This window comes from Ursus maritimus, unplaced genomic scaffold, assembly GCF_017311325.1.
Source record: "Ursus maritimus isolate PB19 unplaced genomic scaffold, ASM1731132v1 scaffold_23, whole genome shotgun sequence".
Lineage (NCBI taxonomy): Eukaryota > Metazoa > Chordata > Mammalia > Carnivora > Ursidae > Ursus > Ursus maritimus.
In genome coordinates, this window is record NW_024424786.1 from 46,747,077 (window position 1) to 46,760,749 (window position 13,673).

At 57.1% G+C, this 13,673-nt stretch overlaps 1 protein-coding gene across 10 annotated transcripts in view; it reads right to left on the bottom strand.

Annotated features, from left to right (window-relative positions):
* Positions 1-13,673, bottom strand: part of AP2A2 (adaptor related protein complex 2 subunit alpha 2) — an 84,228-nt gene that overhangs the window by 5,368 nt on the left and 65,187 nt on the right. For all 10 annotated transcript variants that reach the window (XM_040639694.1, XM_040639692.1, XM_040639687.1 and 7 more), the window contains 7 exons: positions 12,853-12,990; positions 10,150-10,332; positions 9,516-9,613; positions 8,866-9,097; positions 8,600-8,767; positions 3,495-3,655; positions 632-714 (listed from right to left, as the gene is read on the bottom strand). In XM_040639694.1, the coding sequence (XP_040495628.1) occupies positions 632-714; positions 3,495-3,655; positions 8,600-8,767; positions 8,866-9,097; positions 9,516-9,613; positions 10,150-10,332; positions 12,853-12,990 (1,063 nt within the window). The remainder of the gene's footprint in view (positions 1-631; positions 715-3,494; positions 3,656-8,599; positions 8,768-8,865; positions 9,098-9,515; positions 9,614-10,149; positions 10,333-12,852; positions 12,991-13,673) is intronic.

Genomic DNA, 13,673 nt, shown 5'->3' on the forward strand with positions numbered 1-13,673 from the left:
TGTCAGCGTGTCCCTCCATGTTCGGGCCGAGTGACAGTCCGGTGTGTGGATGGACCACATTTATCCGCGTGTCCGTCGGTGGACACTCGGGCTGTCTCCATGCGTCAGCTGCTGTGAACGTGCGTGTGCAAGCGTCCACTCGAGTCCCTGTCCGTGTACTCTGGGTAAACACCTAGAAGAGGAACTGCTGGATCACACGGTCACTGCGTTTTCAGTTTTTGGAGAAACCGCCACACGGCGTCCCACGGTTGCCGCACCGGCTACCATTGCCGCGGACGGTGCAGGAGGGACCCCCTGCGCGTCCTCCCACACGGGGGGGTTTCTGCTTTCTCTCAACAGCAGCCGTGCTGACGGCTGGAGGTGGTTCCTCCCTGTAGCTCTGATGTGCGCATCCCTGACCAGCAGGGACCTGGGGCAGCTCCGTGCTTGTTGGCCAGTTGTAGGTCTTCTCTGGAAAGACGTGGGCGCCAGTCCTCCGCCCGTCTTTGAATCAGGTTGTTTTTTTATCGTTGAGATTTAGGACTTCTCTGTATATTCTGGAAACTAAGCCCTTATCAGATACGTGACTTGCAAATATTTTCTGCCCATAGTTTCTAAGTGAAGGTTTTCGTTAAGTAATTAAAGCACATACCCAAATTCTGCCGGAATTCAGATTTCAGTCCGATTTGAAGCAGCTGGTTTTCAAACAGCACACCATTATTTTTACAGACGAACCTAGGGGGAAGGGACAGCGTGTGAGTCCCTCAGAGCCACCCAATGAAAATATAAAGATTTGCTTTGAAAAAGAGTCTAACACACAAAAAGTCCAGAAAAAACCTCTATGGGACTCGAAAGTAAAGTTAAGGTAGAAAAATATTCTAGAAACACCAGTAAAAGGTGCCCACTAGAGACCCGGATGTGATCACACAGGACAGGGCACGACGGTGCTCTGTCCCCCACAAAAGCGCTGACCCACGACTCAAACACGCACACCCCAGGGCCCAGCACATGCTCTTAGGCTGGACCGGATGCAGGGCGCTGGCCGCAGCTCTGGGGGTGACCACTAGCATGGCACCCAGGCTGCTGCAGGCGATGCCCACCCCTCAATGCAGGGTTAGTGTCTGCACCCCACAGGGGCCCAGGGTTTGGCTCACTACATGACATCTACACTACACAGAATGGGGAGAAAATAAAACAACCTGTGTTTGAGTTTTGCTTGTACTTATCTCAGAGGAGCTTAATGTGTCCTGGCCGCCTCTACCACAAATCACAATTACGTAGTGAACTGGGACCAAAAGAGGGGCGAGGGTTAGGGCAGGTGCAATACAGTCACTGAGGCAGTAAAAGCCAGCCCTGCTCGCTGGCCACCTGCTCTGGGGGGTCCCCAATCCACACATGAAGGACGAGGCGTAGTCCAAATTGGGCAGTGGGGTGGGTGGGCAGAAAGGGCACTGCCCCATGGAGCCCTTCGTGACATCCGAGGGCAGCGAGAAACAGACGCTCCCTGGCAGCAGCCCCCACGCCCCAAAATCTCCAAGTCCGGCTGTGCTGCTGGCCTGGAGAAGCTCGGAGCCAGCACTCCCCGCCTCGTCCTGTTTGGTACAACAGTGCCTGCAGGCACTCCACAGAGGTCCAGGTGCTGCTGACGTGCGTGCACGACCCCGGCCCCGAGCAGCATCACAGCCACCCTCACGGGGAGGAAGCAGCAGCACAGACGGCCAGAGGCACGGTGCGCCCAGGGATGACTGGGCCTGGTCCGCCACGGGACCCACTGCACAGAGCTGTGCTCCCCTCAGTCCCCACAGCTGCCCTCCCGCCTCGTCCAGCGCCATCCCGACACAACAGGCTCTCCCCAGTTCAAGCCGCTCACGCTGCACGCGAAGCCCGTTAGGGATGCGCAGCCTTCTTCCACAACAACCTGAGCCGCGTGTGACCCGCTGCCCCACAACTGATCCCCAGGGACCAGGCAGCAGGTCTCCTCGCCCACACGGCCACAGGCCCGATGCAGACCTGGGGAGGGGCCAGCCCCGTGCCCCACCCCCAATGCAAGCGCTGAGGTGGACGTGGCCTGGCTGGTCGTACTAAACCACTGTAAGCTGACATTTATCAAGGAGGTGGCAAGGGCACTGACCCATGACCCGCCAGGTGGCAGATGTAGCTTAACAGTCAATACCTAGTTGGGTGGTGGGCTTTGAGGGGCCGCCTCAGCCACAACCTGACCCTGTGAGGTTAGGGGCTCCTGACGCCCACCGTGAGCCATGCTGTCCTGAAGGGCCCTGCACCCCGACCCACGCCCTCTGCAGCAGCAACGAGGCCCAGACGGCCAGGCTCCCCCATGTCAGCTGGGACGCTGTGAAGCAGAAAAGCTGCCGTCAACGGCACCATGCCTCCCGCCCCCTGACCCCTGTGAGGGGAGCCGTGCGGACCTGCACACACACAAGGGCCAAGAACGCCAGGTGACGTCCCTGCTCCAGACCACCGCCCAGAACAGGACACCCAGCATACAGCCCAGCTCTCTCCCCATGCCTCACAAGCTGGGGTGTGCAGTGCTTTCCAATCTCCAACTCAGCACTTGCAGAAACCACAGACCGTCGCTCACACCTGTCCAAACCCGCCTCTCCTCACCAGCTTCAACAAGCAGCAGGAAGCAAGAATCCACGTGCAGTGAGAACACCAAGAGACAGGAAAGCTGCAAAACCACACTAATCTTCCTCCCGTGGTCACGACACCGAGGACAAGGGGCCCCTCTGTGAGGACGCCTGTCTCTGTCTAGCCGGCCCGCCCCCATACCCAGGCCAAGCCCTCCCACACCTCCGGGCCAGATTTAAGGCCAGCAGAAACACAAGGGACAGAAAGCAGACAGGAAAAAGGTATGGAGCTGTGCAGCAGAGAAAGCAGGAAAGAAAACATGCTGGGAAGGGCAGTGTGACGTCCGCGTCCTGAAGACGGGAAAAGGGGCCACCTGGAGGGCTCACGGGAAGCAGGGCTCCATGCGCAGCTGGGGCGGGACGTCTTGATGAGGCGACACAGGAAGCAGTGAAGATGGGGCTGGTGGAGGGGAGGGTGGCACGCGCCTCGGGACAGACTGGGATAAAGCAGGAGCGGGCAACTGAGGAGTGTGTCTTAACAAAAAGGGCAGCCTGGGCACCTGCCAGGCACACACACAGAGGGGATGACGTCAGGGCTAGGAGTGGCACGGCCGGATGACAGGGTGCAGAGCGTGAAGGGGCACAGCTGTGGACAGAATGAAAAGCCAGCCCTGCAGCTTTTTTCACCTGATCTTCTTCTTCAGAAACTTAGCTACGTTTCTCTAGTGAGAACTGCCAGTCCATGACAGTATGAGGTTTGTTCCAGAGCAAACCCGCCGAGCACGGCTGGCATCCTGAGCTCCACCAGCGAGGGCCCTGGGCAGTAAGGACCAAAGGCCCCTCCGATCAGCTGGCGCTGACTGTGGGCCCAGGAAGGGGTCAGAGGCCGAGAGAGTCCCTGTCTTGAGGACACGAGAGACCGACTACCTGGCAAAGTTGTCTTCGGAGCCGGGAGCCAGTGGCGCAACTGCAGAGGGTGAGTCTGAGAACACATCCACGAGCAGCCCGCCAGAGGAGGGCGGGGGGCCTGCGGGGGCAGGGGGTGCAGCCCCCAGACCCAGGAGGTCTGCCGATGGAGAAGGCGTGGACTGGAAGACAAGGAAGGAGAGGGTCATCGGGGAACCTTCAGGCACACCAAGGCCACGCAAGTACAAGCGCCCGAGCCCCCCACCCACGGCTCCCACCAGGCTGCTCCGGGCAAGCGGCCAGCACGTGAGGGGCGACTGCACCCCAGGGTCAAGCCTGAAGCCCACAGCTGGAGGGTCAGTCACAATCTCATGCGACTGGAAAAAGAGTCAACCCTTTTTCATGAAGATTATCTGAACGGGAAAAAAAGTTCTGAAAACACTTTTGCCACAAAGGAGGTCAAAAAGAACTAAGGGCTCACACGCCACTGTCAGCCTTGTGCAGTGGGAGTGAGCGTGAGAGACGAAGTCCACAAGCAACTCAGGGCGCACTCTTGGTTTAACCCTGTGTAAGTCTTACTGAGTCACAGAGGAAAACACAAATAAAAAACCTATACAACAGACATTTTTTGTTAAATGACTGCTTTTTGATCCTAGGTAAAAGACAACAAAGCCACTGGGGGTCCATTCCCCCCACAAGCACTCACCCAGCTGACGTGCACACTCTGGCCCTGCACCCCGGGAGGTGAGGGGCTCTGGCTCCCCCTAGTGCGGTGCCGCCACAAGAGCCAGGGATGAGCCACTTGGCCTTGAGGACTCTCCCTGAATGACTTCTCAGTGTCCCACCGAACATTCATGAAGGTACGAGTCACCGTCTGGAATCACCTGAGACTACATCCTGATGCCCCTTTACATCTCTGCACTTGTATTTTGCTGGGTTTTAACATACACTCATCTTTTCAGGAACACAGCTACACTGTGAGCTGAAGGAGGCCAAGTCCTTTCTTTAACTGGCATGTGGGCATCCCCCCGGGCACCAGCCAGTCACGTCGCGGGTGAGGCCTCTCATTGCCACCTGTATCCAGTGTGGCCATACTGTACCAGTGACACACGGAAGTCAGTATGTTCATGTTAGTACAGGTAACTGCTCATGCCTCTTTCAAATTTAGTTAGAACATTACACTGAATTTCTAAAGAATTTTATGTGTCAGTAGGTGATATCATGTAGGCATTCCATTCCAAGACAAGGAGGCATCATAAAACATGTGCTCTGCAAAGAAGGTGTGGGTCTGACAGGGCCGAGAACCCTGCTCTGCATGACGGCCCCTCCTTCCTTAAGGCTGGGGGTGGGGGTGTGCAGCACACGGAGACCAACCCTGCAGGAGCTCCGGGCAGAGCAGATGGGCTGGGCTCCTCGGTAAGGAGAAGGCCTGGGAGAGGAGTGGCATCAGTCACATGGGCCCCCAGAGGAGGGATGGGAACCACGGAGGAGCTGTCAAGAGAAGGAAAACCGGGAATTTCTGCAGCATCAGCAGATGCTGTGGCCTCTCAAGGTGGCCCCTGGCCCTCGCTGCCCTGTGACAGTGCTCCTGGGAGCACAGCTCCTCACAACACTGCGTGACTAACTGTCATCATAGAAGGCTGACCACCTGAGGAGCACTGAAATACGCAAGGAAGGTGTCTGTGGTAGCTAACAGACCTACAGCCTAAATGGGGATGATCTCCCCCTGCCACCTATTGCAAGATCTTTACCACTGGTTCCTGAACAATGGTTCAACAGTTTGTTCGAGATTTCTTTATTTATTTGAAAAACAAAGAGGAAGAGGGAGAGAAAGTCCCAAGCAGACTCCACGCCAAGGGCAGAGCCCAATATGGAGCTCAATCCCAGGACCCTGAGACCATGACCCCAGCCAAAACAAAGAGTCAGACGCTTAACCAACTGAGCCATCCAGATGGCCCAATTCAAATGTTTTTGGTTTTTTTTTTTAAGATTTTACTTATTTATTTGAGAGAGAGAAAGAACAAGGGGGGGACGGGGGAGAGGGAGAAGCAGACTCCCCAATGAGCAGGGAGCCCAACAGAGGGCCCAGTCCCAGGACCCCAATATCACGACCTGAGCCGAAGTCAGACACTTAACCGACTGAGCCACCCAGATGCCCCCAAATGTTCCTTAAAGAACATCTTTTGTCCAGGGGCGCCTGGGTGGCTCAGTTGGTTAAGTGTCTAACTCTTCATTTTGGCTCAGGTCATGATCTCAGGGTTGTGAGACTGAGCCCCACGTCAGGCCCTCCCCACCCCCCACCAAACACACGAAGGCACACATGCTCTCTCAAAAAAAATTACAAACATTTTTAAAAAGAAAAAAAGAAAAAGAAATCTTTTGTCCAATTAAGTCAAATATGCACCCCAAAAATTACAGCAGATGAAAGCAAGGCTGTTCTGCTGGGAGAACCCACCTGGACAATCGCTCCCTCCCCAGATCCCCAGGGCGGGCCTGCCCCAAGACAGCCGTGTTGAGACCCACTGCCTCTCTGCTGCCTCCTCCTCCTTTCAGGACTCACGGAGACTATTCCCGAGGAGTCTGCCCAACACCCATCAGCACAAGTTACCTCTCCTCACCTCGACAGCAACAACAGCAGGAATCAGAACAGCAAGAAGAATCCCGCCTGCCTACAGAGTGCGTGTCGGCTCCAAGCTCCGCTGCTAGCCTGCACGCCCCAGGAGGACCGGGCAGGCTCCAAACACCCACAGAGATGGCCCTGGCACGAGACGCTTGCCGTGCACAGACAAGCAAGCAGGAGGCACAGGAGCCAAGGCTCCAGGCCCACGGAAGGTGGACCCAAGCAGAGCAGCCTGTTACAAAGAAAACATTCTTCCAGCATCATCTGTGACCCGGAATAAGACATTCCAACCGATACCACACCACAGTAAAACACACCACTGTCTTCCACGTAAAAGCCTGACATCTGAATGCCATTCTGAGGCAGGGCCTCCCCTCCGAGGTGGGAACGAAAACTAGAGGAGACTTTCAGCCCGGAGGGACCCTTCTCCCTTTTCTGCCCTGCTTCTCCTGCCTGTCTCTGATCAGACCCCCGGCCGTGTGAGCGCTGAGAACAGATCACCACTCACGTGATCATGATACCGTCCACGGCACTGCCAGCTCCCGGCTCAGAAGGGCCATCTGCTCACAACCACAAACACCTCGCCAAGTACACGCTTGCCAGGCAGTCAAGCAGAAAGCTCACAGCCCGAAGTTAAAACATTTGCCAACTTAACCTGGAAGAGAGCCTGCCTCCTCCCCACCCGAGACTGTGCCTTATCAACAACTTACTAAATCTTATCACACCTGCCTTCTCGAAGTGGGGCTCACTGCTCACATCCAGCGTCAGAGAGGGGCCAACGGATTCCCAAGTGCCACAGCCTAGACATAGCTAGGCAAGCCAGGTGTGGCCCAAGGCCCGACATGCATATGCTTCTCAAGAAAAATCAAGAACCAAATAAGGAGAGATCAGTGACAACCGTCAAAATAGACATGACAGCCCATTTCCTGTGCTCACATCGGCGTGCTCAGCTGGCAGCTGGAGCTGCTGGAGAGGACGGCGCGGGCTGCCTCCCAATGCACAGACCGGCCATCACAGTTTCTCCTGGGAGACAGCCTCACCCTGCGCCGTGCGTGTCCGTCTCCAGATGACACCACTGGCAAGGAACCACTGCCCCCAGCACCACGGGAAGAACCCAACATGGCGTAGCACGAACACCAGCTCACACGCAAGCCTGCAGGCGCACCACCTCCAGAAATCAGGCCATGTCACAAATCCAGTTTATCAACAGAACCCTGGCACCAGGATGACCCTCAGGACCTCCCCACGAACAAGTGTCCGTGCGCCTGGGTGGGTGGAGCCGGTCACCGCCTTCAAGACTCAGGTCCACTCTGTGCCCAGGGGACAGGTGCAGAGGCACGGAGTTTGAAATGCCAGCCCTGTTAAATTACTCAGGGACAAAGGGATGACAGCCACCTGGAGAAAAAGTGTGTATTTATCATTCATTCCAAAACCAATTCATGAAATTTAGCTGCCAGAAACCATGGAGCAGGCATCACAAGGAAACATGCCAGAAGGTCCGGACTAAGCATCAGGGCTCAGGTGACTCCTGTCACAGTGGGGACCCCAAGTCAGGGGCCCGGGGAAGCCTGAATATAGGGGTCATGGCAGGCCCGGCACCCTCGGCTTGAAGGCCAGACACACAGTCAATGGGGACACGCAAGCAGACCCCACAAGGAACACCAGGCCTCCGACACAAGTATGCTCCTGACAAGCACAGACCCCGGTCTGTCTGCACAGGGCCACACATCCTGTCTGACAGTCTTCCTCACAAAGACCCCGATATCGCTGATATCGCCAGTAGGGATTATTCACATCACTGGACCAAGATCCCGGAGAGGAAACAAAGCTCTCCGGGATTCCTTCCATAATGGACGAGCAGAAAGCCCACAGTTCTGGGGAGCCAGTCCCAGCGCCCAGGTGACAGCTACGTGGCTGGGCTGGTGTGCACGCGCTCATGAAACTCCTACTCCAGTCAGGAAGAGACAAGAAATAAATACAGCTCCTAGAACAACGTCTACCCCTGACGAATGTCAAAGGACATGTTTTCATTTACACGTGTATGTTCTCACCATGTCACACAGAGAAGGGAAATTGATTGTAATCCAAGTCACTACTGAAAACCTCTAAGAACAGCATGAGGTGGGTCGGTCTGCTCTAGACCAACAAGGAGTAGCTGGACAGGACTCCTACACGAGGCAGTCCCACAAAAGAAGTGAGTGGCCGCATCGTCTGAACCACAGTCAGGACAGAGAGGAACTAGAAGCGGACCCTGGACCCAAGACAGCAACCTGAAGGACGTTCTGGAAGACACGGCACAAGCATCTGGATGAAAACAAGCTTCTGGAGGTCACAGGCAAAGGAGAGGTAAAGACCTAGGCTTGGTCCCACCACTACGTTCTTGGCACACACCGTCATACTTCACACAGAATTCTCCCAAACAGGCACATGCCCTGCTGGCCCCGAATCTCAGGAACCAGGCAGCCCAGGAGCTTATGCAGGGCACTGCCATCAGGAAGGGACCCACCACGGCACTGGCAGGGGCAGGCTCAGGGCCCCCGTTGACATCGGCACTCCTCTCCCGCTTGGCCTCCTCCAGGTCCGTCACTGTGCTTGGGCCCTTCTTCTTCTTGAGCTTGGCCAGGATGGAAGACTCGCGCTCTGGAAACGGTGGCATCTCCTCCAGGACAGTTGCCTGGAGAAAGCCCCGGGTCACCACAGTTCAAAGCCCTGTGGCCTCCAACCCCAAGCCATGTGACAGCGCAGCAGGGGGACGGAGCGGCCAGGGCCTACCAGGATGTCGGTGCTGGCAACCGTGCTGAGCCTCAGGTACTCCACAGCCCGCTGCTGCAGCTCCACGTCCGCGTTCTTCAGCTGGCTGTCGCTGCGCAGCACATCCTGAATGGTGGTCTTCACCTCCGGAAAGAGGTTCACAAACTTGATGTAGGTGGACAAGAGCAGCGCCCTGGTGGGGACGCTGCACAGGTGGAACTTGGAGTGCAGCAGGTTGAACTGGATCAGGGGGCTGCAGGGCACAGACAGGGCACAGACAGGGCGGGGGCGCGTCACCCCTCGTTCCCAACGCCCCATGAGCACCGCCGGGCACCCATGCCTCTCACCGGCAGGGTGAGCGAGAAGCGGCTCTGGGAAACGGACCCACACTAAGCCAGAACCACTCCTGTAAAGCAGAAGAGTGTGCCCTCAGGCACGTACCTCCAATTCCTGACTGAGCGCAAACCTCCCCCCAATCAACCAGGGCCCTGTTCTTGTACAGCCTGAAGGAAGATGGAAGTAGTAATCCGAGCAGAGTGCCCTTGCTCTGGCCATCCCAACACGCAAGTGAGGACACTTGCCCACCTCTACTCCGCCGTCAGCTGAGAACCAGGAGGCCCAGCGCCCGCATCACAACACAACACTCACCCGACTCCCAGGGGCTCTCTCACCTGGATCTCGGGTCCCCGGCTATCAAGTTTCCAAACTCCCCCAGGATGTAGCCACCCACTTTGACCAGGTTCTCATGGCACGCCGGGGCCTGAAGAGCCTGTAAGACAGTGAGCACGATGAGCCCGACACACAGGCGCCCCTGCACAGGTCAAGGAGGTGAGACGTATCTGTCGTCACGGCAAAGCCTCGGAGTCGTGGTGATGCGCCAACACTACACGGAACTCAGGTGGCTTTCCGTGTGTTAGTGTGACGAGCTTCCAGCAGAGCTCCCAGGACACCGTCCTGGCGTTTGTACGCACCCCTCCCTTCCCACCACTTCTGCAGGTATGTCAGGGAAGCCCCAGGGGCAGAGATGTGGCCAATCCCAGCCCTGGAACGAGAGCTGTGCTCTACTTGGGCCCCGGGTGGGGGCAGGTGCACATCAGCATCCTCCTGGGGGCCCACGCCCCTCACTCACAGAGCCCGAGACCCACGCTATGGAGACCCCGCATGTACTGGAGATGAGGCTCCAGCAAGGAGGTGTCCACAGCGTGAGCTGGGACCTCTCAGAACAGCAGGTAGGAGACACAAGGGAGGCCAGCAATACCCACCAGAACCCCACGCTTTATCCAGAGGGGGGCATCGGGACCATACCTCGAACACCGTCTTGGCAGCATAGCCCTGCACATCATCCCGGTTGATGACGATCTGAATGACACGGTACCACACCTCTTCACTCACATAGTCACCGGCAATCCGGATCAGGTTCAGGATGGTGTCCACGTACCACGTGTAGTCCACAGCATACTTCTCTGCCAAGATGGCGACCTTCAGCACCTGCAGAGGGCAGATGCTCAGGGCAGGTGCTCCGGGCCTTGCAGCAGCAGCAGCACCGCGTGCTGCCCCACACCAACTCCAGGACTTCGGAAGGACACGTGCCAAAGCGTGGGTGTGCAAGAAGCTTCCACCAAATTCTCAATGGAGCCCAGGAGGTTGAAGATTTGCAGACCTAACTGGGGAAAGCCAGACTGCCCTCTAAGAATAGACTCGGTGGGACACGGTCGAGGAAAACTCACTGGAGGGCCAGGTCATGGTTACAGGAGGGCACAGCCAACCTCGCCCTGCACTGCCATCTGACCACGGCCCAGGCAGCCCTGGCACGGGTTCTCCTCCCAGCGACCCCATCCTCAGAGCAGCAGGCCCCTAGGTCTCCTCCTGCTCTGGCTGGCCTTTCTTAACACTCTCCCCTTTAGTCTTCATGGGAGACCCCACCCACTCATGTATCCCCACGCATTCCAGAGGGCTCTATGGACCTCACGCACTGCCCCAGGACAACAGCACCAGGCTGTCCAAAAGCAGACCTTCGCCCCCTCCCCCAGTCACCTTCTTGGGACACTGAGCCCCCTGAACAGCATCAGCTGTCAACACCAGACCCTGTTCTTCATGCAGCTGCCCATCTTCACAGCCCACCTTCCCACTCCTTCACCCTCCTAACTGTGCCTCCAGAGCCCCTGCTGGAGCCTGGACCACCATCCATCTGCTCTGCCCACCCTCCGGGATCCACACCAACTCTCCCCAAAGCTGAGCACTCAGGGCCTCCCCCAGCACCACGACACGGGCCAGCATCTTCACTGCCCCTGCCACACATGCCCTGGTCCCGCCACGCTCACCTGTCCCCCTACACCCCATGACAATGCCTCCCAAGCCGCCCCCCACCCCCTGCCGGGGTCCAGAGCCCTGCCTCCACCAATCCTCAGCCACACTACAAGCAGGTCTGCCATCCTGCCTAGGACCTGCCTTCCCTGTGGACAGAAAGCCCCTCTCCCTGTGAGCAGGGCATCCAGGTGTGGATGCCCAGCAGCTAGCCCGACCCCAGGGCACATCCTTGGACATGCCATGCTGCATAGATGGATGGACAGAGCACTGACCCGGAGACTGGGGTCGCTCTTACTCCTCACTCAACTTAACTGACCGAGGAACATCACTCGTCATTTGAAAAGGAGTAAGAGCCAACACAGAGCTAACATTCAAGACCTTAAAAACCAGAACACACCCAGCAGTGAGGAGAACGGTGCCCCCGTGACTACAGTCCCCAGAATGAGCTCCACCCGCACAGGCATCAAGCCCCAGCCCTGCTGCGTGCCACACTCCAAACATGACCCCTACCCACCCCACGCTCCCCTGCACCTCTTTTCTGGGATCTTCCTCCCCACGCTCCCCTACACGTCTGTTCTGGGATGTTCCTCCCCACACTCCCTGCACATCTGTTTCTGGATCTTCCCCCCTGTTCCTCCCCCACTCACCCCACACTCCCTGCACATCTGTTCTTAGAGCTTCCTCCCCCGTCCCTCCTGGCTCCCCTGACACGCCCGAGCCCCCTTTCCTGGCCGGGCATCAGCCCGGCTCCAGAAGCCTTCCTTGACCTTCTTCTCCACGGCAGCTCTGCTCCCCACGGAGGCATGACCACATGGTAATTAAGCCACAGCACTTAACACTGGAGAGCCAGTACTTGCCCCAGCCTGGCCACAGGGGCCACAACCAATCAATAAGTGATCCCTTATAAATCTAAGTGTCCGACTGTATTGAGAGCCACATATACTCAGAAGCTCCAAGCCTGTCATTTCCAAACCGAACAGCAGCCTAGGAGCAATCCTGGGAGTCACTCGTGGTGAGCTGATGCCAGACACCTGCTCCCCAGGGCTCTCCAGGAGGCCTCAGCTGCACTTTGCTTTCCAGAACAACAAATAACAAACACTTTTTCATAGGAGGGAGACACTGCAGGGTCTCTGACCTTGGCAACTGACCTCTCCACACAGACTCACAATGAGCCCTCTGTGAATCACAACACACACTCAGGACCCTGTGTGCTGGCCTCGGGCTCCCTGGAACCTGGTGCACTCCGACTCTGCATCACGATCAGCCTTTCCCCAGGTCAGTATGTGTGGGACTCGGAAAAGGGGTTTGGCGTGTGCACCCACTTTGCTGATGACCTAAGGCTGGAAACGAGGACTGCAAGGTGGGAAACGGTGGCTACGCTCAACATATCAGAGAGGAAGGAGTGCGTGCCCAGCATGTAACCAGTATTTCCAAGGTTCAAACTTGCAGGCTTTTGCCCACAGGAACCAGAACTCGTGCTCACCTGAGTTGCAAAAGTATTTCATTGTGAGGGTCCCTGTTCGCACAGGCTGTTTAAAGTCATTCCCGAAAGACTGAAAGGCTCCACTGAGAACGCTGATGGGAAGCTAAAGTGAAGGAATCTCACCCTAAATCGAGCAGATTCCCAGGAGAGCGCCAGAACAGAACCACACACAAAGGAAAGGAAGACTGTGCTGGCAGCACGGAGGCCATGGGACTCACAATCTCTTCTCGGATGGAGTAATCGGCCGTCTCCAGGTAGCTCAGCATCTCAGCCACAATCTGCTGGGCGTTGCTGCGGTCACACATGGCGTAGAGGAGGTCCACGGCCCGCTGCCGCACACTCACGTCTCGTTCCGTCTGGGGGCACGAGGCACAGTGTGAAAAGTGGCTCAAGCAGACCTTGGGCAGGGTGGCCAGGTCCCTGTGGCTCTGGCCCCCTACTCCGTCCCAACGCTCACTGCGAACTCTCCCTACTCCCCATCTAGATCCAGGGACCCCCGACACACTCTGCTCATGCAGAGCCCCTCACTCCTACAATCGGGCCCAGCAGCTCTGGACTGCCCGAAATCAAGATGCATCCCTGGGGATAGAACAGAGACCTCTCTACTATGTGGTCACGGACTGTCACCTTCCACGTCACCTGGGAACTTATCACAGTGCCGCTCTCAGGCCCCACCCCAGACCTGCTCTGTCAGCCTCTGCAGTGCAGTAAGACCCCTGCTGCTCCTCGGCACAGGACAGCCTGGGAAGCACAGCTGAACCACCAAGCAACGGGCGAAGGCAAGGGTAAGTCTTTCTGACTCCTGGCAGTAACTGATAACAACCACCAAAACCAGGGCCAGGAGAATCCATGTGGCCTCCTGTTCAAAACACACACCGAAAATGCTAAAACACAAAGGGACAGAGTCAGACCTACTGTTAACTGCAAGCTTGGGCAGACCAATGGGCTCCGCAGCAGCCCCACCTGCCTTCCATTCCCTAGCACACTTCATCCAGCAACCGGTAACACTGGGGGCACCGTGGTCCCCCTGTGGGAGGAC